The following is a 26075-nucleotide window of genomic DNA, read 5'->3' as shown; positions in this document are numbered from 1 at the left end:
AGAATTTCAGTATTTCAGAAGTGAAGGAAGCCGTTTCAATGACCTAGCCCAGCCTCTTTTACTTCCAGAAGAAATTTCATCCCAGTGAGGTTATGTGAGTGGTCCAGCCCGGAGCACCGGGCTTGTACGTTGTTCAGTGGGGACAGAACCCGAAAACCTGTGCTCCAATGATAGCAGGTCTCTGCAGCTCACCACACAGCTTCAGAGAAAGTCACTTAAAAGTTCCCAACACGAAGCACACATAAACAAATATTTAAAATAGAAATTGATTGGGTGCCTGGGTGGCTCAGTCGGTTGAGAATCTGACTCTTGGTTTCAGCTCAGGTCATGATCTCAGGGTTCATGGGTTAGAGCCCCACACTGGGCTCACTGCTGTCACCCTGTCAGTACTGGAGCCACTTCAGATCCTCTGTTCCCCTCTCTCTGCCCCTCCCCCCACTTATGCTTTCCCCAAAATAAATAAGTATTTAAAAAAAATAGAAGTTGATCACTGAGCTGGTCCTCACATAGAATCAAGCACAACTACATTCTTCTGATGTTTCAGCACTTGTTTCTGAGATGCCAAAAAAAGTGGTTCAACGCTTTGATGGGGGGATACAGGTATCAGTGATTTATCTATAGCCTCAGAAATATATAGATTCTTAAATACTCTTTCTTGCTGATGAAAAATATATAATAATATATACACATATGTGTGAGCATCTGTGTATATAAGCAAAGCAAATATGGCAAAATATTAACAATCGTTGAAATGGACTGGTAAGTTATGGGTATTTATTGTACTATTTATTCTATTTTTCTGTATGTATGAAAATACTCATAATAAAAACTTGAGAAAGTGCTAACAAATGACACGTGGAAAAAGAATCTCAGTACGAGGATCTGCCAGTGCTTCCCTGTGTTTTTCATCTTCTGTGTAGCATCCTCGGCTTTGCAGTGGAGTCCTGCATTGTGCCACGATAGAACAGAGTCATCACCACAGGTATAAGAAATTCCTCTCTTTAAAAGGAGCTGGATTGGGGTGCCTGGGTGGCTCAGTCGGTTAAGCGTCCAACCTCAGCTCACTCAGGTCATGGTTTCATGGTTCATGGGTTCGAGCCCCGCATCGGGCTCTGTGCTGACAGCTCAGATCCTGGAGCCTGCTTCCGATTCTGTGTCTCCCTCTCTCTCTCTGCCCCTCCCCTACTCGCTCCCTCTCTCAAAAATAAAAACAAACATTTAAAAAAATTTAAGAAAAAAAAAGGAACTGGATCATGTTTGGTTGTTAGGAAACCACCTCTACTCCCTGGAAGAGGGAGAGCTTTGCAACTAATACTGAAAATTCAAACACATTCCTGTGTCATGGGTGAGTGGTTAGAAAAAAGAAATTAAAATAGTCAAAATGGGAAATAGACTCTCTGTTGCCATCATAATGAGGCCACAACAATGTGAATATAAAGAAGAGCAAGAAGAGATGCGAACAATGAGGTGAGGGAGAGGAGGAGTGGGCAGTCAGCACCACCAGTAATTTTGCAGGTGAAAGAAATAGGAGAGCGAATTTGCTATAAACAAAGACCTGCCTGTAGGTCTAATTTCGCCTCTCCATAACTACCCAGAATCAACCTTTCCTACTCACAACTGATATGCAAGAGATACCCCTTGCAACGACTATAAACCTAGTCCTTAAGATACATGGCATTTGGTAACGTTTATCCATGAAAGTAAGGATTATCTTCCTATATCTTACAATTTGCTAGTAACATGGTATTCTGAAATTGAAAGGCCTGATATTGCCCAATAGCTTCATCAAAGGCCAAAGATTATTGTGACAAGATAAGATCAGAGATACAAAAAGAAACTTTGTTCCGTTCTCCATCTTCGCTGGGCTCTTGTGAGGCAATCCCACCTAGGTCCTCTGAGAACACAGAACCCTACCCCAAACTGATCCTCAACCAGAGGTATGCCATTCAACACATCACCTTGACTGACATTGCAAACCTTATCTTCTCACAAGCACCTTAATATGTGGTGTAGAAAGAAGCCTAGCCTTTGCTTTAAAAGAATCCAGTAGACCAATGGCCTTGTGGTAAGATAGGTGCCATTTGGGGGCGCCTGGGTGGCTCAGTCGGTTGGGCGTCCGACTTCGGCTCGGATCATGATCTCAAGGTCCGTGAGTTCGAGCCCCGCGTCGGGCTCTGTGCTGACAGCTCAGAGCCTGGAGCCTGCTTTGGATTCTGTGTTTCCCTCTCTCTCTGCCCCTCCCCTGCTCATGCTCTGTCACTCTCTGTCTCAAAAATAAATAAAAACATTAAAAATTAAAAAAAAAAAAGATAGGTGCCATTTGTACCCATGTCTGTTCTTAATCATTCATTTCCTCCTCATTGCCTCCTAAAGTGAAAGTGACAGATGTGACTTGGGACATTTGAGAGTGGTGGATAATAGAAGGGATAATAGAGTGAAATCTCAGTGGCCCACCAAGTTTAGAACGACCCCTTGTTTTGATACAAAAGGGCAGATAAACACTCTCCATTGTGAAGGGAATAGTACTAGATTCTCAATTCCTTGCTACAGTGTCACTCAGACTCAGAAATAAACACTAATCCTAACCAGAGTTTCTTTTCTGTATAGAAAAACAAACCAAATGATGATGATGATGATGATATTGATGATAGCCGCTAACACATACACAAACACATACACAGATACTATGTGCCACGTACTAAGTTCTGTGCATCAGCTTGTTGAAACTTCTTGACAATCCTATAAATAGGTATTAATACCACCCCATTTTACAGGTAAGTTTAAGTTGTTTTTCTGCACGAGGGAGTTAAACATACATCATTTTTCCATGAGGAAAGACCAATGGAAGATTGCTTCAGTTCTACTCATACACTGAAATCCCTTATCCCTGAATGCATCAAGTGAATTGTATGAAGAAGGTAACTCCTAAAGAGAAAACATCATGAATAGGTTTGTCCCAGACATTTTTAAAAATTTTTTTAATGTTTATTTATTTTTGAGAGAGAGAGACAGAAGGTGAGTCGGCAAGGTGTAGAGCGAGAGGGAAACACAGAATCTGAAGCAGGCTCCAGGCTTGGAGCTATCAGCACAGAGACTGATGCAAGGCTCGAACTCATGAACCGTGAGATCATGACCTGAGCCGAAGTCGGATGCCCAACCAACTGAGCCACCCATGCGCCCTCCCAGACATTTCTTAATTCAAGAGGGAGGGGAGAATCAAACATTGGACTGTAAAATCCTCGAGGGCAGGAATTGGTCTTACTCATGCTTGCTGTCTCAGGATTTAGCACAGTGCCTGGTATAAAGGAGGTACTCTGTGAGTGAGAGAAAGAGAGAGAGAGAGAGAGAGAGAGAGAGAGAGAGAGAGAAAGAAAGAAAGAAAGGAAGAAAGAAAGAAAGAAAGAAAGAAAGAAAGAAAAAAGGAAGGAAGGAAGGAAGGAAGAAAGAAGGAAAGAAAGAAAGAAAGAAAGAAAGAAAGAAAGAAAGATGATGTTAAACAATACTTCATCACTTCTTTCTAAAGATCCTTCCTATTTTATTCTCTTTTCTCTCTCCCCAATGAGAGAGAACTGGTGAATGCATTTCAGAAATAAGTGGACCAAAAAGATATCAGTTACTGGGTTACTTCTTAACCTGGCACCAAAAAAAAAGGTGTCGGAGTTGAAAAACCTGGCTGATTCAGGTCCCAGTGTTTTCCCACTTACACCCTGTCAGACCTTAGGCAGTTGTCACCTATAAAAGGGAGACATGGAGAGGTGTCCTGCTAAAAGATGGGTGGTGGAAGGCCCACACATTTCATAGACTGAAGGCATGAAAAATTATGTTATTTTTAGGAAATTTTTCTTTTCCATACCTAGCATTGTATGTAGCTTACAGTAGGTATTCCATAAATATTTGTTAAATAATGGAAGGTGAGAACAAAACAGCTACCTGTCTCTGATACTCTAAACCCCAATTCATTAGACTTCCTCTGAGAGATTCAAAATTGTCAGGACTGACCTCTGTGCAAAGAGGTTTACTCAGGTTAAGTGGCCTTTATTTCTTTAGGTTAGAACTGGAAAAGTTACATACAACTTTACATCAAAATAAACAACACTGCCAGTCATTTTTAAAAATAAAATTTTTTTTAATGTTTTATTTATTTTTGAGACAGAGGGAGACAGAGCATGAGCAGGGGAGGGGCAGAAAGAGAGGGAGACACAGAATCCGAAGCAGGCTCCAGGCTCTGAGCTGTCAGCATAGAGCCCAGTGCAGGGCTTGAACCCTCAGACTGCCAGATCATGACCTGAGCCGAAGTCGGACTCTTAACCTACTGAGCCACCCAGGCGCCCCAACACTGTCAGTCTTACGGAGAAGCAGGACTGTCGGGAGCAAAGAAGAGACTAAAGGTACCAGTCTTGAGAACCAAGCCAATGGTCCTCAACTCTTGCCCCGGTCTTCTCTCTGCTCCTTCCCGCAGGACCCCCGGTCACAATCGGAGAAATGGCAGCGTCATCGCTGTCATTCTGCCCCTCTGAAATAGGAGCCTGGATCAGCTCTGGCTGGCTGAAGCTCAACCCAGATAAGTGCAGAGCAATGCTGATAGGCAATGAGAAGGAATTTGAGGAAGTGACAAGAAATGCCACATCATCCACCATAAAGAAAGCTTTCCCACAAAGTGGCCTGGGAGGTGGCTTCACAGGGACTGGTGCTCAGAAAAATGCAGATAAACGCAGAAGTCTTTCTAGCAGCAGGATAGAGAGCCAGCCACAAACAATTCATGTCCTTGCCACATCCTTCAGTGACTGCTAGGAGGAAAGAGAGAACTCCCCGCCCACATTCCCCCCTGTGCAGCCGAGAATGAGGAGAGTGAGCCCAGAGTCCCAGGCACCCTCCTGCTGCAGGGGACCGGGATCACGGAGGCGGCAGGCTCCTTTCTGCTCATTTCTAATGTATTAATCAGAGAATCCCCAGCAATCCTGAGGATGTGATTCTTAACAAAGATTCTAGGTTACAGCCTTTCTGTCACAGGGAAGGGTATGTGCCATGTCAGAAATCAACTCTTCCTAATTTCATTCACCATGTAATGGACATCATAATAATCTGCTATGGCATCTGTCATTGCAAAGATTTCCACTGTTCTTCACAAAAGTTTCATAGAAAAGTGGAAGTCAGCAAGCAGTTATTCTCCAAAGAAATTCACAAGGAAAGGGGCCTAGCAAAGAAGACCGGGGAGAGTGGAACTCTTCTGTTCTGACACTGTTGTTTTCTTAGACAGCATGACATTCCCTATTGGTTAGAAACAATATGGCGTTTTTTACTTATGTTTTAAAATTTCATTCAACAGCCCCTATTCGCTCACAAAAAATGTATCCAAAGCTTGCCTCAGATACCTTCACGAGGAAATCTGTGCTTTGAAAAGTAGAGCAAAAGGTCAAATAGTTTTAGAAAAAAATATCATCTGTATTATTAAATAATACCAGTGGCTACTTAAAAGGGCATGCTAGACGGGATCCTGGATACCTATTCAATAAATCCTGCAGCTAGTGTTCTAAATCTCTCTGCAGGAAATTCTGGTTTAGATTCTGCAATCTCAAATTGTCCCAAACTTCTATCTAGAGAGAAATCTGAGTCGCTAGTATCCCAGAGGTTTCTTAAGGGCCACAGCTGTCGGCAGACCAGATTTTCATCCCAGGTAGCCAGGGAGATATTTCAATACAGTCCATTTTTACTCAGAACTCTTCGAGAACACACCAAATAAGAAGTGATTAGAATTACACTTACTTACTCTCACACATTAGCATTAAATTATTAGTTGTATTAGTGGCTTACATTTCCATTAAACTTGCAAATTACATAGACCCTTATTCCCATTCTATGAGCATCTCAATTTTTTCCCCTGCGTGCATATCTAATCATTTGCTTACTTCTTATCACTCCGGGAACCTACAGTTTTTAATTCCATGGATTTCCACAGGGCAAGAATCTAGGCCACCGTTTATGCACAGAAATCAATTCATCCATCACTACACTATGCATCAAAACAACATTTTAAGAGCAAAAGTTGAAGCCAGTGGCAGTAAGCCAAAGCACCTCTCCTCGCAAAGGAAAATGCACTGGGATTTTTAAGAGCAGAAAGGATAGGTCACCGAGGCTTTCTGCCTCACCAAGAAATGGGGAATCCTTAATGGCCCAGAGTTTCTTGATTCAAATCTGGAACTTAAGACTGGGTGCCCAAGAAAAAGTGCTGATTGTCACATCTCCCGTGCACTTCTGTGGTGTCCCATGTAAATATATTCACCCGGTCAAATTTTCTCTCTCCTTGCCCCTGGTGAAATCACTGATCAATGACGTGTTTATGTTTTTAATTAGAATCTGAAAGAGCATTTTTGCACCACAGTGCATTTTTATAAGAGCTGCATCTCTGAAACACAATATTATATTAACGTGATAGTTTCAAAAGAAATCATGTCACTATCGTAAGCCATAGAAACGTCATCGGCCTCTTCTAAAGTTGTATTCAGTCTGCTAACTACACCCCCATTCACAAGTTGTAACAATATGCAAATATATATTAAAGCCATAAAAGTCCCCCCTCCCACATCCTTTTCCCACAGGCCAAATTAAGGTGAATTAAGAAAACCTGGCAAAGGGTACACATGGCTATTGCCATTTCCCACGGCAAATAGGGTATTTTCCTCTGGGAATAAAGCATTTTCTTTAAACTACTGTTTATAACCCTTATCAGCTCAACAGCAATAGAGCCATCAAGTCCAATCTCTTGTGGAAAAAAGTCAAGGTCAACAAGTACTTGCATTTTTGTTTATCTTTAGCTGCAATTGCTACTGACATTCAATTGGGTAATAAACATGAGGTCTGTCAAATGTTCCCACTGAACAGGTGATCCAAAAGCTATCTCAGAACAAGGCCATTGCCAGGTAATCAAACAATCCTGTTATAACAATTATGATTTGAGTACATTTATTTATAGATGCAAACATCAGTCAATCCTGAACGAATATTGCCTTACCATTCCCACCACAGGGTAATAGGATTGAGGAAGTGCAGGAGGGCCCTCTTATAATTACTCACCAGCAATAACGTGTGTACTTCCCCCCCCAAAAAAATAAAATAAAATAAAATAAAATAACGTGTGTACTCCCATGAGCAGAGTACCATCCAAGAAAAGGCTTTCTCCCCTACCTCTTCTATTTAAAGGCAATTTTGTGTAGCTCAATACAGCCATGTCCTTTACTATGCCGCCCAGGTCCCTGATCCCAGCTGCCTCTCTCTGCCTGAAAACCAATTCTACGGTTATGTGTGTGTGTCTATTTGGAATTGTTGCATTATACCTTTAAGCCAGCATGGTTGCTACATTAGAAAACACTTCATTTTTACTTGAAAAGTGCTAGGATTTGTTCAGCATGCTTAATTCTAAAGAGTCAGATAGATATTTGGAATAAAGGCCACATACTTCTTTCCAATCCATCATGAAACTCACTGATATCAACAGGAACTATGCATTTGGATCCGGGCAGCACCTGGCTCCATGCCATTTTCGACTTACAGATTAAAAATAGAATCTGTTCCAGCTGCAAAGTAAGACACGTTAAACCTACCGCCTCCATTTGAAATATGAAAATTAAATCTAAGGACCATGGCTACTATCTAAGACGATAACTCTGACCCACATAATGCAAACCTATTGCTTTCACTTCAGTTACGAAAAATGAGCCTAAGGAACATTCTTGGAGCCTGAAAGTAATGATTCCACTTCTTGCTATGTAGCTTTTATTAACATTCTACCATTTAGCAGAGCAATTAACGTTTTCCAAAGCTGACTCCTTTCCTATCGAGAGCATCAGGACATCTGGAATCGAAGTAAAGGACAATCCTTCTAAAAATACACAAACCCACATCCTGGGAAAGAAAGTGAAAACTAAAAATGAACCAACAAAAAAATTCTACACACACAAAATGAAGTACACTATTTTTAAGGACAACTTTCAGTGTAGGCATACTAAGTATCCCGTGACAGTGTTGTTAGTCTAAAAAATACTCTTTTGGTATAAAAAATTATCTTTCGTTCTGTAGTATTCTGGTAAAAAAGTAAATGTAACCAGAGTTGCATCAGCAGCCCAAGAGTATACTATTTCCAGTCCTAGAGTCTCTTAAGTCTTGGGCAGGTGATTTGAAGATTCTACATAAACAGAAACATTAGCAGCCTGGGAAGTGGAAAGGCTGAAGCACACGCTAGGATGAGAATCCAGTGGGAGTCCATGAACACCAAGGCCCATGTAACAAAACATCTACTCTGCAAATACTCAGGAAATGTTCATCAGTCAACTGTCAAGCAAAGGGGGAAGTCACCTCATTTTCAGAGCAGTAAACCGATGAAATGAGTCACAGAATTCCCATGATAGCTTAGCTGGCCTCTTCCTTTCCACCCAGCCCCTGGTCCCCATGGAGCCAGAGCCCTCCGAAAGAGAGTGGTGGCCGGACTTCCGTGGGCAACCCTCAGGAAGGGGTAGGAAAAGTGTTGCTTCTGTCCCACCAGCGTGTGAGGAAAAAACCACAGGCAACAATGGCCATCTATATTGTTCCCGTATCTGGAGAAGGGAAGCTAACACTTAAGAAGACAGTGAGCAGGCCAGAAGAGACCTGTGGTGTAGACAACAGTACTCTGACACCTTGGCATCATCCCAGACCTTTCTAACCCCCATTCCCAAACCCCAGTCCCCTCTAGGTCTGGTCCAGTCTCCTCTCCCAAAGCTCTCCTCTCCATCCGCTTCACTCTGCCTTATGTCACATCCTCAACATTTCAGAATAACTGCAGCGTGACTCCAGCCTCCCTCCGCATCTATTCCTCTTTCAAGCAGGTCTGCCATGACACCAGCCTAACGTTTTCAGTGACTCCCTACTGCCTCCCAAGCAAACTCCCAATTCCTTAAGACGACAGATTTGATCCCTCACGGTCTGGCCCCTGCTGCCTCTCGCTTTCCCTTGTAACTCCTCCTTTCCCACACCCTGTTCTCTGCTCGTGCTGAGGCACACACGCAGCTTCCAAGCTGTCATGCTTTCGCTTTCCCCCCTCACCTTCACACCAGCTAATTTCTTGGCCTCACATGTCCTTCTTCTTCTCCATCTGTCCCGACTTCCCACCAAAGACACACCCCTTTGGGAGAGCTAGCTGGAAGATTGGGGATGAAAAGCAGGTGGATGCTAGGACCAACTCAGGGGATGGAAATGCCACGTGGAGAAGGACCCACATCTGAGTCCCATCCGGGCTCCGTGAAAAAGGGTGCTGTGATGGAGGAAGACGCTCCTGTGGAAGGACAGGGAGAGGCCACACCACTTTTTTAGGTGCCATTCCTCTACTTCCAAATTATACTGGACCTACTCAGTCCTGAGCCTTAATCTACCATATGTTAACTACCTGCACCGCCACTGGACTGTCAGCTTCTTGGTTCCAGGAACAGCCTCTTTGTTCTGAATTCTCACATTTAGCACTGGTACATAATAGACATTCAATTAATACTCATTAAGTTAGTGAATGGTACTATTTCTGTCTTCCTTCTAGTACCTTTGAGAAGATTCCTCCCAGAAGCTTTAAATTCACGATATCGAGCAATATTTTCTATTTGCACTAAATGTATTCCTTTCCCATAAAGGAATGTTCTTGGTGCTGGGATGTAGTAAAGCAAATATTCATAACACACTGCCTCCGACTTTACAGGCTGAAAACACATTCCCTCAGAATGTCCATTTTTAGAGTGTGGTACCTGAATCTTCCCAAGCTGGCACCCCAGTTCTTCATCACTTAATGGATCTCTCTGGGGCCATTAACCCTATTTCAGCAGACAATAATCAGAACAACAAGAACATTCTCACCTGCATCACTGGCCCCAGGGACGGGGAGAAAAGACTAGAAAACAGAGCTGACACACCATGGTCGGAAGAAGGAGATAGAAAAGGGGGAAAGGTCTCACAAAACAACCTGGGCTGAGATTAATAGAGGCTGCCACCTGTTTCAACCATGGAAATCAACACTAGCTTAGGTTCCAAGAAGTGAAAGTAAGATTGGGCTGAATATGAATCCAGGCATCTATCTAGTCGGATGGGTCAATCACATGTTTATCGGGTATCGGTTGTATCTGCAGCACTGTGCTAGGAGCTGAGGGGGGTGCAAGAGGGGCCATCTCACTGGATTCCCCTTGTGAGGACCCGTAGGAGAATCTCTCTCCAGTCTCACACCAGTCAAAGGGATTGTTCCAAACAACTTCCACGGACTCTGTCAATCTTGTAACTAATTATATTTCACTCTTCATTTTGGCTGCTAGGAAGCTCAGAGCCAAACTGGCTACTTCTAGCAACTGTACATGATCTCTTATGATTCCCAGTGTTCTGAACTACCCTTATGACTGGCCTCCTGTTGAATCTCCTTTGGTTCTTGTTTCTTCACATCTTGATTTTATTCTATTGTTTACGCTTTTGTTAACTTCCTTAAACCCTTTCTCAGAACAAAGGAGAGAATATAGAAGTATGTTTTAAAAGTAAGATATATCCTCTTCTCCCAAAGCATCAAAATATAAGGGTATCAAGGTACTATCTGGCTGCTGTCATGGGGCACTCAAGGGAAGATTCAAACTAAGGCAAATGAAATATTTAAAGAGACAGCAGTGATCAAATTCTAATAAGCTAGCAACAAGCAAGTTGAGTGTTTTCTACATTCACTCTTCAACTCCCCCTTCCTTAAAAATATACAAATTGGAAGAAAACTTAAACATTTTCTAGATATGTTCATATTCTCTTTTTTCCTTCATGTGGAAAGAAGTAAAAGAAAGTTCTACCTCTTTCACCCTTTGTTAGGAAATAAGATGGAGGGAATGCATATGGGGTTGATATTGGTAAATGGGGAAAGCCAAAGCTAATTGTACTAATCAAACAGAATGCTTTTAGGTTAAGTAATTATGGAAAATTATCTGCAAGACTGAACTAATCCACAAAGCCAGACACTTGAGCACAACCCAACTTACCAACTACACTTCTGGGACCAATCAATGTAAGAGGTAGACAACGCCTACCTCTTTTTAAGGAAAATGCTTGGCATAAATTTACTGTTTGGGTTAGTTTTCGCTAGGCCAACAGCCAAAACCTCTACCACTATCCTTAATTAGTGCTAGCATTCATGGAGGAAAAAGAGAAATTCAGGAGCAGAGCTGACTATCAAATCCCACGGGATGGAATCATGTCTGCTGCGGGGAATGGCATAGATATAAAAGCATCCTCCCAGGGTGAACAGGGGGTCCTGTCTCAGCGTTCATCCTTAACCCTACCCTAAGGTCTTTTAAAAGATACTAAAATCCTGCTGCCAGTCGCCACCCATTCTCTACTAGAAGCCCATTCAGGGTCAGAGGATGGTACCCAAGAGTAGGAGTAAGCAGAGCAGGCAATTATGTGGGCAGCATGATTTAAGGTACATCCCCAAACCCATCTACCCCCAATTCCGAAAGGACTATCCATTGAATCTTTTCTTGAATGCTTCTGTTAAAATGTATCTCTGGGAGTCAGGACAGGTAAGACCTCAGTATCTATTTACATTTTGACTGAGATTGCGATGTGATTAGCCATCTGGCACCCAGAAGAAATCAGTGCTGAGAGAATGTAGTGTAATCACAGTTTGAAAGCATGAGAGGGTTCCCAATCCTCTTTAATAAATAATTACCCACCAATGGCCACGTGCCCATAACTATTCTGGGCACAGGAGATTTAAAGATGAACAAGACATAGTCCCTTCCCAGGAAGCATCCTGGGGAGGCTGATGCATGAATGGCTCACTTCAATATACGAGAAAGGATATGCCACCGGATACCATGACAACACAGAAGAGGGTTACTTCCTCCAATCTGGGAGTTTACAGAATACTTCCTGCAGAGGAGACTTAAATTAAGTTTAGAAGGTTTTAACTTGGGCTACATAGACCCTCCCCCACCAGGGGGTCCATGGTTAGAAATCAGAAGATCCATATAGTCAGAAGGGGAAAAAATTATATTTTATTCTCACTAACCTCTAACTGAAATTTCTTTCAAGTGCATATCTAGGTAAGTAACAAACCAGGAAACCATTAGAAGGACCTGAAACTTTGTCACCAAAGGAAATCATATTTACATATAACAATATAATTGTTACAAAGATCTTAAAACATCGTTTACATTCATCACTATTTCAAAAATGTGGTAGACAATAGAATTACAGCTAGACCTTGTTATTTAACACATATTTAATAAAGCACTTATATAATTATACTATAATTTGTCTTAAAAATATTTTGATAGGTGAATTTCAATACAATTGGTTTCCCTTGTAGTCCTATGTATTTTATTTTATGCATCAATAAAAATGTTACCCTGATAAGGTATCCATTGACTTTACCAGTTTTCCAATGGCATCCCCTCTCCCCCAGAATGTCAGAGTTCTCTGAAAAGGATCAGTATAAGTCAGCAGTCTGGTGACTGATGGTGGAGAAAGCAACAATAACCTCACTAGTTGAAGGCAGTGGAGGCCCCCGAGTGGCCGAGTGGCTATGCAGGAGGGCTGAACAAAGTTCCTGCCAGTGGGCTGTGGATCAAAGTGGACCTCACAGGGCCTGCCAGATGCTAAGCCTCTTCAGCAGCAGCCAGAGGACCAAAGTAGAGATGTCCCTCTGCAAGTTAGGCCAGATAGCTCCCACCTGGTCTTTCAGTCAACAGCCCTGATCACAGAGTTCACCACGTCTGGGTCATTAGCAACGTGAAATTTCATTCCAGCTATTCCAGCTCCCTAGGAACAGTCCATATTTAGAGAATATCCCACTTACATATGCTTGATGCTCTTGGGAGCACACACAAACTTCCTGAGGGCAAACACTGTGACCTGCTGGCACTTATAGCCCCCTACAGAGCACCTGCGACACAGTAAGTGCTTAATCCGTTTCTGATGACTTGACCAGAATGTATAAATTTACACTCCCCCCGCCCTCTTAAATACAACGCGTGATAATATTTTCGCTCCTCCGCAAAAACAATTGCAATTCTAAACTCTTTTTATCTCCTTGGGCTACATTAAATGGATACTTCCCCAAAATTAACTTCCCTGCTTCTGCCTGCCAAGAATGACACAGGGTGAAGAATCCGCCACCTGGGACAATGGGTTCTCTCCTGGTTTATTTTCTTGGGTAGAAACCGAAACACGGTTAAGCTGTGCCAGGCTGTGTGTGGTAGCCCTGGAATGCCTAGGAAGGCTGACCTGAAAAACAAGTTATTGCTTATAGCTTAAAACCCAACGCAGAATCAAGAAGGGAAAGTGAGAGAGAATAAGAGAAAAGAAAGGCCTTAGAAGGAAACTGCATTAAATAATTAAATAACAACACATTAAGATCTGGGTTTTTAAAGCTCAGGTCGCCATTTTTATTATTAACATGAAGCAATAAAATCCATGTTATTAATATGAGAGTGGGCTATATTCTTCTATATGTGATGCATCTGGGAAAAATACCTTACAGTTTTGGAAAGAAAGAACTGAGTGTTACGAACAATTAAGTCTGAGTCCTCTACAATAGAAAATACATTCCCCTCCCACTGAAAAGCTAATGCTATGACAGCCAGAGAGGCTTTCTCTAATTTACAGCAGGCTGAGGGAAATGGAGAAGGTACTTTTTAAAAAAGTTTTCATAGCTTTTTGGCTGCAGACACAAATGATGAATTGGCACAGCATCATTATTCATATAATTCTTTACCACTCATTTTTTATTTAAAACTATCACCTGATTCTTGAGAGACCGCTATCATTAATTCTAGAAGAGTCCGAGAATTGGGGTGTAATTTCAGAAGTTCTACAAGTCCCACTGGAGTTGGTATCTCTTAAGAAACAACCACGACAGCCACCACAAAATTCCATGCAACATGCATGTTTCCATCACATGCAACAAAACTCCAGTATCTGCACAGGTGACAATGGCACATGTCAGTAGCGAAGTCTACATCACATACCGAGTCCACTATAACATTGCAAACCAAAAGGGAAACAGAGTTATGGTTTTAAGGCCATACTTTTAACAAGTATCATGCCTTTTAAACTTGAAAAATTAGAATATAAATTTGATAAGATATCCACACCATGAGTTCACACATAAATAAAAATGAGCAATCAACAGAAAATACAAGAAATTATCCTGTTGACTAATGCCCTGTCTTTTCCAATTGAGGGTCAGACCTATTCAAAGCCAATCACATGAGGATGGAATCAGTAAAGGTCAATCAAAGGCAGGCTGAAACTCCAACTGTCTAGCTGACCTTCAGAGCTTGTGACAAATTGCTATCAGTCAATGTCAACTAATGACAGGAGCTCTTTGGCTAATCAATTGTTCTAAAAATGATCAAGAAAACTACTCACAGGACAGCTCATTTTCACATCAATGCCTGTGAAGTATGAAAAGCTCATTTTTTGAGTTTTTAATAAGCTCATAAGTAAAGCAGTTACTTGGTAACAGAGGTCACCTTACAGAAAAAGACAGAACCTTTGTCTGCCTTTTACATATTCTTTTATTACCATATTATAGTAAAATTATGCCATGGATATGCCAGAGGGCTACATAATAAAGTAGGTAACACTTCATCCATTTTTGAAACAAATACTTCTGTGTTGGAGGGAAATATATCGGGGAGTAAATAATTTCAAATACATTTTCCAGTTGTTTAAGATGAAAAACACTGACCTCAAGTTTACCAGCAATATTGCCTAATAGTCAGAAGATGCACTTTCTGTGAAAACACCTATGGCCAAGTTCATGCCCCTAAATACACAGTTACTACTTTTTAGATGATGAAGTTATTTTTCTTTATTTTAAGATGACCTGCTTTCATGATGCTAGAAGTCAACAGAATGGAGAACAGAAGACGGTTACTCACATTTGATGAGTCAATAAAAGGAAAGGTGAATATAGACAGCATGGGGTGTTCTTGGGAAAACAATTCTCTGTCTATCCATCTCGTTCAATGTGTTTGATAAGTTAATGATATGGACCTTTTGATAACAGGGATTTGCTGAGTATAATAACTTCCCTTTCCTTTTTACACCTGACTTTTCCCATCAGGAAATCATTTTCCTCTTCTGCCTGCCACTACATGCAAAGGCCACCCTTTAATTTGCAGTCCGACATTAAATGTAACTAAAGTAACACACGGGGCTGCAATGGTCTAAGGGCTAAGGCCTACGGTCACAATTATATTTTACTTTTCTCTCCAAAGTGTATTAGTCAAAAAGCATTACAGCACCACTGAAATACAAGATGTCCCCGCAGAAGTGTAAGGCTTAAGAAGTAAGTGTGAAAGAAAATAGATCATTCAAGTTACCCTGACCAACAGACAAATGGAATGAAAAAAACCCAAACAAACATTTTTAAAAATGTTTAAAAACATGTTTTAAAAATCAGTTGGGATTAAAAAAAAAAAAAAAAAAAAAGCAAAGAAAACTGTTTCTAAACCAGCAGTATTCACTTTGTGTTCTCATCTGAAAAACTGCCGATTACAGATTACGTCCCAAGCCCGAGTTGCTACGGTAGTTTTTCAAATTAAAATATCTTCTGTGGCCTCAACCACTCTCAAGTTGTCCATAGGAAAGAAATAAAGGAGGGAGGGCAACACTTAAGCCGAGACATAATTGGAAGTATGTGAAAAATGAAGTGTCAGTTTGGTCAATAAAGGGCAAAGGTCAAGGGGAACTGCAGCCCAAACTCTGCGAGAAATGTGCTCATTAAGACATCCAATCAGAGCGCTCCTTCCCACCTATCCCATTATTCATCGGACAGCTGACTGTTTCAAATGCCCGGGTTTGGGCTGTTATTACTTTTCTTCTTCATGTAAAAAGGCGAGCTGGTATATAAATCGTTGCTTAGTCATCTGGAACATAATGTGGCCCTTCCCCACCGCCCCTCGCCCCACTCCCCACCCCCCCTACCCCCCAACCAGCTCTGCCTGCTGGCCTCCAAAGCCTGAAACCACTGCCTTGAGATTCCCTTCAATAATAAATGGGATTGCCTTCGCCTATAGGTTGCCTGAACTCACAAAAGCTGGTGTTGGGGGGGGGGGGGCGGTGAGGGACTCCGGGAGGCATTGCAACTATTGACACATTACTATAAAGAAATAGCAGTGCTTTTCAATTATCCCTCTTTAAAGAAACATGCTGGTCTTGCTTTTTTTTTTTTTTTTTTTTTTTTAAGTGGGAGCAAAGATACTATTGTTGAACTGAGTCCTACCCCCAAAAGGAGAAGTTCATAAGTGGGTTTTAGAGGCTTCAGCAATCATTAAACTCCTTTAGAGTTGAAATGTTTTACATCAAATTTCAACATAGAAATACTACTTCTTCTTTTTCCTCACAAAAGAGGAGAATGAGATGAGCTTTAAATGGGCAATGCTCTGCAAGAGAAATGTCCTTATTTGTTTTGTATGCCCCTATTCTCCATTCAGTAAATCTGTGAATGAGCAAAACGGTATAGGCTCTTAATACATAATACAAATTAATCATATCAATCATCATGCTCCTCTGTAAATATCTCAATCATCCTACTTAACACAGAAAACTAGATTCTCCCTCCCCAGCAGAGTATAACCCCCCTGAGGCTAATGCTGATTCTGGCTTATTCGCAGCTCCATCACCACTGCAGAGACAGGGCCAGGCCTAGTACAGACACTGGGGAAAGAGACCTCAAACTGGTAAACAGAAAGAATGTCCATCAATGATCTATTTTCCACTCTTAACCACACTAAAGCACTAGAGGACGCTGGGGTTAGGAACTTGGGCTCTGGAATCCCACTGTATGGGTTTAGGTCCCAACTCTACTACTTACCAACCTGTATGGGACTTTGGACAAGTCTCCTAGCCTCTCTGAGCCTTTGTGATCTCCTTTACAAAGCGAGGGATGGAAATACCTATACTGAGTGACAGCCCTTAATATGTTATTGCATTATTTTATTACTATCATATATTCATCACTCTTGACTTTGAACCAAAAAAAGGAAGACGTGCCCAAACTCAAAATGTGGTCAGTCATAGCTAAAGGTGCTTGTGAGTTGTAGAGTGATGCAGCAGCCCTCTTGGGAAGGAGTTCTAATATGGCGGGGAAAGGCACCAGATGTGCTTGGTGTTCTCCAGCTCCAAACCACACGCTTCCTAGAGTAGACCCTGATTATGGTTAGTAGGGCAGCCGCACACGGTAGGATAAAAAAGATACAGGGAAGAGTCACATATTTGCCAGTGTGTATCTCATCTTATGAGACTCTGCTTGGGGTCGTGAAGACACCCCATCCTAAAGTAGTTAACAAAAGCAAAGGCAAGAGACCGGATCCTGGAGCTGACTCTGACAGTTACTTCAATATTTCTGAGCTTTACTTTTTTCTCTTCTGAAGTGGGAAGAGGGCAAATAATAGACAAGGATAAAATCAGAATTCAATCTCATATCTTTGGAAGTGCTTTGAGGAAGTTAAAGAGTACACAAAATCAATGTCATAGCAACAGCGGCAGAACCCGCAACCAAATACAGATGTTAGGCTGGCCTTCTAAATGCCAACTTAAAGGAGTTTTTCTATGAAAGAATCAATTTCCTACAAATGGCCACAAGTGCTAATATCAAATGAAAGTAGATACCATAGGAAAAGTTACCATCGTAAACAATTTGAGTTGGGGGAAAGATGTATTACGTAAATCATGAACAAACATCAAATCCCTGAAGAAGAAGAATGTTTAGTAATTTCTTAATTATGTACCTCACATATACTCTTTTTAGGGTGCCCAGGATTGGATTTTCTGTTTTATTTTTTTATGCTTAGGTAAAAATTTGGATTGAAACTATTCTATCAATCACAACAGCCGCTAATTTGGCAAATCATCAGGCACTCAAAATCCCCAACTGGCTGGAAGGCTAACTAGGAATTGTCACTGTATTTTGAAATCTGTCAGAACATTACAAATTCCCTGAATGACTTATTTCATTCTGTTTACTTTGTAAGTCCAAAAGAACAGGACTCGGTTGAGATATGGCCTATTATATGCCTACTTTGCGCACAGATAAGGTTATTTAGCAGAGGACCAGAGCCCAGGGATTTCTTTTTTTGTGCCACAGGTGCCATAATGAAGTGGTGAAAAATGAAAAGGAATGAGGAAAAAGAAACAGTACAAATAATACAGTAGAGAAAGTTTTAAAATATGTATTACTCTTGTCTGTGGGGGAAACACCTCTTTGGATATGTTCTTGACAGATTGAGTTATTTCTGTCTATTGGGTATGTATAAAGACATATTTATGGATTTATAAATCTTTTGAAGAGGGCTGTTATTTACCCAGTTGACTAAAATGGACTCAAACTGTGTAAATAACTATTTAGGACATGCACTACGGGCCAAATGCTGGCACAGCTCACACATCCATGGCTGCCAGAAAAGGCAGGCGGGAAAAACATGGAAGAGCCACTGTGCGCAGTTAATCCGAAGGCTGCACAAAGACCCAGCTCCACAGGTCTCAGAGATACATAAAGGTTTAGAAGGGTTGCGGTTGGCATGGAAATGCACAGAAGTTGTTGTGGTGACACTTGCGGGCCTCATTCGGCATTTAGCAAGGGCTGAATGAAGGACACCACCCGCCCCGCAGAAGCCACAGAGAAGGGCAGGTGAGATGAAAGGAGGGGCTCCCGCACCCACAACTATCAAACCGCTGGGTGGGGGACAAGTCTGCACAGAAAGCTTCTATCACCTCACCGCGGGGAGTCATTGTCTTTAGTTCTTTGGTGAAGAGCCAGGAAAGAGGGCATGATGAGAAGAATCTCAGACAATCAGGAGACTGAAAGTTTAGGTCTGACGCTGCACCTGGACCTCCACAAATCGCTCACTACATCCGTCCCTTATTTTCCTCATCTGTCAAATGGGGCCAGGATTGTTTTAGAAAGGTTCAACTGAGCTCATTCAAATGAGATCATTTCTATGAAAATTCTTAAAAAAACAGATTAGGCGGTGAACTTCTGTGAAAAAATATCAAGAGAAACGACATAAGTAGCCAACTCAGGTAATGTGAAAGAGAGATGTCTCCTGGTTACAATCAAACTCCTTATTAAATTGGCCTTTGGAGAACACCTGCTGAAGGAAAAAGAAACATGCACAATTCCTAATTCCCTGTTGTGACATGTCAGAGGGGAAGAACGGGGCTGGGGCCTTTGCCCTCTCAAAATCCTTTTATCAGATTATGTTTAAGAAAACATATATGCTACCATTTTAAATTCAAGTACATTTCAGCAGTTGGCAAGCCTTCAAAGCAACAGTTATGCTACCTGCCTCTTCCTAGATGATATATGTGTGTGTGTGTGTGTGTTTTAAAAAGCAAGAAATGAAAACGAAAATAAACAAACAAAACAAGAGGCTATGACCCCACGTAGCAAGTTTGGAATACAGGAAAAAAGTATTTATAGTCCATCGTCACCTTTTTTGAAACTCATGGTCTGAGTTGAAAATAGGGCTTTCTGTTGAAGGTGCCGCCATCCCTTAACTATAGCGCTGTGAGCAGCGACACATAACATGTACATACACACACTTGAAATAAAAAAGGCCCCATGGATTTATGCTGCATATCATCTTCCAGTAAAAGTCAGAGGTCAGAGGTCACCTGTTTCAGCCTCAGCTCTGAACTAGTTTACTATTCCGGTTCCGCTTTTTACTAGTCTTATAGTAAAATGGTGAAGTCAGCAATTTTTCTTTGAACAATAAAGTATTTCAAACGCTTCAAATTCTAGGTGTAGAAGTTATTCCCAGTCCAAAGAACATACACGTGCCTTAAAAAAAAGAACTTTCTTGGTGTTGTTTCCAAATGAATTATGTCAAATTCATTTTAGACTTTGCAGTTCTAATTGGTACGGTCCAATTACGTAAGAAAACAAAATTCTTTTGTTGTCTAATGGCACTCCAATGAAACATGATCATCAAACCAGATTTTAAGGTAGGCACCTCTACTGTGGACTCAGAGTCAACTTCAGTAAAGCCGTCTTTTTATAATCAGATGGAGAATACTCTTTAAAGCTTTGGTTGCACTGATTGAACACAAAATTCCACTGCAGTCAATCTCACCAAAGGCAGTACAAGAAAGACATCTGAACACTCAGTCACCTTTTTTGCTGAAGATTAACTTTATGTTTAAACTTTATTTCCTATTAGCCACAGTCAGACGTGCACATCCATGGACACCCAAGTACACACACAGGTATGTGCATTCAAGGAACAATGCCAGCTAAATTGATCTGGTTTCTTTTCATTTCTTCCTAATTCCCTGTAGTCAGTTTGCAATGAAGCCAAGCACTTAAGAGATTCGGATAAGTAAATCCAGCAAAATGGCTTCAGCCCAGTGGAGAGGGAAAGCCCAATGTGAGTCCCTAAAAGGCCCACTGCCTTCTAAGCATCTGAAGACATCATTAACTTGGAATCTTGGAAGGTGTCTCTTCACGATCTCTTGAAAAGCCTCGAAGGGCAAGTAATCATAATACTTTTTTTACTTTACTTGTAGAGCAGGGCATTAGTGGCATACTGTTCACGCACATTCGAACTTCTAATCTACTCTAATCTTGCCCTCAGTCAACTCGCTGGCCCTGTTTTATGGAGGTGGCCAGATGACAGACAGTTAGGCAGCTAGAATGGCACAGAAGAAGAAAGGGTCCGGAGGGTAAGCTAAGCTGATTCTCATACTGTAAGGGGTTTATGTTCTAGAAAACCTGTATAAATAGTCACTAACTAGACATTTCTGGTTTTTCAGCCCTTAAAAATGAAACAAGTAGCAAAAGAGAGTGAGATCACCTCTCCTACCTTGCTCACTGCTGTTATCCCCACTGTGTGATGTGTGACCACCGCTGGAAGGGCCCGGGGTTCCTCCTGAACGAGTGGATGCCGTGTCATCGTGATCTCTGTTCCAAGAGGGCTGTGGGGGCACAAATCAGAAATCCAAATAGAGTGGTCTGTTAACACCGGTCCGGGGACTCCCGTGGGACAATGACAATGCAATGGAAGGCCAGGACGGACAGCCATGTCACCTTTCCCGTTCCCCTTCACAAACGGTGCCAGCCCGGAGCTGCACTGGCACATTTAAAATCTGCCAGTTTCTGCTTCTAGCTAAAATAATATCTACAGATAGTTATTCTGTAAGTAACTGTATGTTTTATTACCAAGGAAAACAAAAACGTTCCAGGCAAAGAAGGGGGGAGGGGGGAGGAGAAATGATGCCACTTGATTCTGACTATATTTTTAACGTCAACAAACCCTCTGGCACAACAGTCTGCTACTACTCTGAACATGCAAAATAAGAGCGGTGGTCTATACCACTGCGGTTTATAGAGGCCCCTGATTCATCCTAGAAGCCAAACATGGCAGAGCTTTTAAGACCTTACAATTAGGCCGGGGTCCATAATAGCTAGTATGTGTCAGCTGTTTGCCGGATGGTACACGGCAAATGGACCAGGCACGGGGACAAAAAAGAAATGAGAATAACAATAGATTCACACGGACTGTGTACACTCAGCCCCATGCCGAGCCTTCTTGTACTATTGAACGGAAAACAGATGTTGCTTCTTATCACTGGGTGCATTTGAAAGTAACGTTCAGATAGGAAAAATTGGCAGTAAATTAAATTCTTGGGGAAAACAATCATGGCAACACTTCTCCCAAATCTCCCTTTATCACCAGAAAAGATTTTAATTAGCTTTTAGTGCTAGCTTTCAAAAACAGCCTTATGAGTCACTGGTCATCCTGCACAGTAGGAATAATGCAGAAAAGAAAGCTGGTTCTTGGCTGGGAAGTGATATTTGTCTTCAAGATTATTAGTGGAGAGGCAGGATGATCTTGTGTATAAAATATGTCTACATCATTTCAGTCACAGGATGTCATGGTTCATGACTGGGTGGTGGTAAAGTTTACTGACCCTCCCAACGCTTTAAATATGCCTCGCAAAATCAAAGTGCCCTCTGCTTACGTCTTGAAAAGTATTTTCATGTCCCAGAGAAGATAAGAAAGGCTGAGGAGATCAAAATGTTTCTGACACCCACGGAGAGAAAAGGAGAGATCCATCTAAGAGGCACACTGTATAAGAATGAAAGGAAGAGTCCCTGTTCCTGAAAAGGATGCTTGCCCACCACCTACTCTATACTCTTGGCCGGAAGGTTAACGCAGCCCCCCAAATTAAATAAAGTCACAGAGAGATTCACCACTTGTGCGTTTGACTCGCCCATTATGCATATTCTCAAAAACAGTGCTAATTGATCTGCTGATTCAGTGACTGGAAGATAGGCGTGCTGTGAAAGAAGTGCCTTGGACAAACACACATTCTGCAGCGTGCCAGAAGATGCATGCTGGAAGACGTAATCTGGAACGCACGCTCAGAATGCAAACAGTTAATGCATAAATTTTCAGTTTGTACAACTGCAGCTCTAAAAGGGGGACTTGTTTATTCAGAGCTCTGCAGAAAGAATGGTACAGCACCCAGGGGACAGACAATGCCAGGCACAAAACCCCGGTGCCTCGACATGTAAAAGGATGTTTTTCTATGTGCTACAAATCCCACTTGAAAATATAATTAGAAGGAGAAAATGGCAAACTATTGCATTAACTGTAATTGAACAAAAGACCGGCAAGGCATGTGGGAGGCTGCAGGAACCCGTGGGAGTTTCAGGATGCATGAGATCCTGCGAGTGACATCTCCTGGGCTCTCTCATTTTATTTATGTTGTCCCTCACTACTATTGTTGACTGGTGATCTGACTCGTAATTAATAGAAAAGCCACCGATAACAAGCTAAAATACAGAGCAACAGAATAACCTCATCAGAAGCATGTTTGTTAATCTGATTAAGACTAGGATTCCAGAAAGGTGACTTAGAACCCAAGAATTATTCCATGTTACACAGGAAACTGTCCTCCTTTATGCTACAACAGACCTGATATATTCACTATCTTTTAATGAGCTCCACTGATTTATTCAGCTCTGCTCGGCTCCCTCCCCCACTTTTCTACTGTGCAGGATGTAGATTAATTCAATGCTTAATTGTTTAGTAAATTCAATTTTCCACATTCTATTCTGCATAGCTTTAGCTAAGGTTCTTAAATCTTCAGCAGTGAGCCCTGAGCCCAGTGTTTGTGATCTGTGCCTACCTTTTTTCATCACCATTTTTCTTCATCCACCACTTAATTCACCATGAAAAGATTTTCCTTGCTGGAAATTCTGATTCCGCTATGATCTGTGAGCCATTCCGATTCATTGCATTTTCATTGTGTTGGGTCTTAGATGCCGGGCTCCTCTTTTCTCACAGCTATCGCCACATTATACAGGCATTCATGCAAGAAATGTTGGATTCCACCTCAGTTTATCCAAATTTCGTGCAACCTATATGTTTAAATTTGTGTGTTCACCAAAGGTAGGAGCCAATATTTTCCACCTCTTCCAGAAAGGCCTGTGAACACTGAGTGCACTTCTCCGAAATGAAATCTAACTTTTGTGGTCCTCTCTTGAATTAGCATTTTGGGTATTAGCATTTCAAGAACGGTGGAGTCACACAAAACTGAGCATTAGGAGAAATCCACAAGGTTACCAAAACAGAACAAGAATTATGTTTAGTTCAGTTCATTAAGCATGATTAAAGTCTAAGTATCAGAAATAGCTCATGAACTCTCTGGCATAAATATGTAAGACAGCTCTAATCAGAAAAAACTCCCCCAAAATCCATCTACCCGAGAAACTCAGTTACGATAACGAATCTCTGTGACTCTACGTGGTTACACCAAACAGCATCATTATTATTTTTAAAATAAAATATGTGCATACAATTATGCACATATATCTGTGAAGTTGTGAGTTGCTTGGGGCCACTTGTAAAGTAAGACTGACAGAATAAAATCAATGATGTATTGCGTTAGATGTATAGCAAACCAGAGTCATGGTTCTAAATTAAGTCCCAAGGAGGCTTTTTTCTTCAATGTATATAATTTCAGAGCAAGCGACGCATATGTTCTCTCCTATTGGAAATCCATTAAGACGAGAGGTCCTAACTCGAAGTCCAGAGACCTCCTAAAGACTTCGGGGGTCGGGAGTGTTTTGTTTTAACAATAATTTTGTTTATGGACATACTTGGATTTTTACCCCTGGGGAGAGTGTCCATAACTTTTCGTCAGATTGTCAAAGGGGTATGTGATTCTTTCAAAGTCTGAGAACCAGTGCTCTAGGAGACATTCACAGGGCCAGATGGAAAAGTCAGGGCTGGAAAGACCTTCAAGATCATGGAGTCAACACTTTAACCCAACATTGAGAGCCAATGGTCCTTCAGACATTATTTCTTTTGTCATAAATGGAGGCAGTCACTGGGCAGTCACTTTGATTCTCCCCAGAGATGTTTTCTCTCTGCAACAGTTTGAACACTCGCATGCCTTCTATCGTTTCTCAAGAATGCTTGAAAATAAGGGGTTTTTAAACGATAATAAGGAAGGTTCATCAAGTGCCATTTTTTAATTAATGAGGTAATTATACAGGTGTTTTGTAGTCAAACAGAGGTAATGACCTCCTTGACCACAGGCTCCTCTAGGGCACAGATAATATCTGGATCTTCCCTACCTTGTTCTTTCTCAGCTCAGCATAATGTATGGTGTGTGCTCAGCACTTGGTCAAGGCTTAGGGAACTAAACTGAATCATTCATTATTTACTGTTCTACCAATATCCTAACAGATGAGCTGCAACTTCCCAAATGATCCTTCCTCCTGAGTAAAGCCATCCAGGGATAATTTTTCCTCTCTCCATCTTTTCCATTCTTTTTCCATCTATGCCTTAATTTTGGACATACTTCCATTCCTCACATCACTTTCCATGTTTTCCTTAAACAGTTCCTTTCACTACTGTGATCTGAGTCATCACCCATATGCCATGAGATTTGTGTCTCTGGATCTCTTCTTTGGTCTTTAGACTTGTATGCCCAACTACCTGCTAAACCATCTCCATGAAAGGATGTTTGCCTCACACAACAAGTCCAGTGCTAAACTCTTCATCGCCCCATCAACACCCTACATATTCTCCTTTTATTGATCCTAGTAGGTATAACCCCATGCATCCATGGTATAAACCTGAGAACCATCCATGACACCTCTCTCCTCCGCTCCCCCCTCTCTACCTCCCGTACAATCAGTCCTCATATCTTGTTCACTTTTACCCCTAGATAGTTCACAAATAAATCTCTCATTTTTCACCTTAGTGATTGCTGGTCTTGTTAAGGCCCTCCCAGCTTCAAAGAGTTCAGTCAAATCACTTCCCAGATTTAAGAGTTTGATTCCACTAGAATATAAACTCCATAAGGATAGGAACTGGTCAGTTTTGCTCGCCATTGCATCCTGTCTATCAAGCTCAGTGCACAACACTTGGGGACATGTTTGTTGAATGAATGAACGGCCCCCTACTGCCTACAGAACACCACAGTCTCAGATCCTTAGCCTCATATAGTAAGCCCTCATAGTCCACCCACTGAGGACCATTCCTCAACCTATTCCTTGTGCTCAAGCATGTGATTTCTGGCAGATATGTTCTGTTTGTCCCTCTAGGCCAATCCTCATCCTTCCTTCCTGCCTGGCTCCAGCCCCTAATTACCTCCTACTTGCTAATTAAGTTACAGATCAGATACTACCTCCCCCAGAAAGCCTTCCCTGATACACACACACACACACACACACACACACACACACCACACACACACCACACACACACAAACTTCCCCCAGGATGAGTGAGGCTGCTCTCCCCTGAGCATGTAGAGCACCTCATACACACCTCTGTCATGTCAAACCTTGTACTGTTTTGTGATGACCTGTAGAATTCTATACTATGAGTGTTTTGAAATCCTACTCTATAGCTTATTCATCCTTATACCCTCCATCCCAGGAAAGTGTAACACATTAAACACAAATATGTTCCTATATGAACAAATGAATAGCTTAAGTGATTATATATAGAGAGGATCCCTGTGTTAAATTGTCATCTGATACTGTGATCTCCTATCTGAAAGATCATA

General features: G+C 41.6%; 1 protein-coding gene across 2 annotated transcripts in view; it reads right to left on the bottom strand.

The window, feature by feature from the left end:
• MEIS1 (Meis homeobox 1) overlaps positions 1-26075 on the bottom strand; it is a 137552-nt gene that overhangs the window by 86849 nt on the left and 24628 nt on the right. For both annotated transcript variants that reach the window (XM_049651546.1, XM_049651544.1), the window contains exon 7: positions 20850-20961. In XM_049651546.1, the coding sequence (XP_049507503.1) occupies positions 20850-20961 (112 nt within the window). The remainder of the gene's footprint in view (positions 1-20849; positions 20962-26075) is intronic.

The sequence above is a fragment of the Panthera uncia genome (genome assembly GCF_023721935.1).
Source record: "Panthera uncia isolate 11264 chromosome A3 unlocalized genomic scaffold, Puncia_PCG_1.0 HiC_scaffold_11, whole genome shotgun sequence".
Lineage (NCBI taxonomy): Eukaryota > Metazoa > Chordata > Mammalia > Carnivora > Felidae > Panthera > Panthera uncia.
The sequence above is the reverse complement of the archived record's forward strand: the minus strand, read 5'-3'. Positions and strand labels throughout refer to the sequence as shown.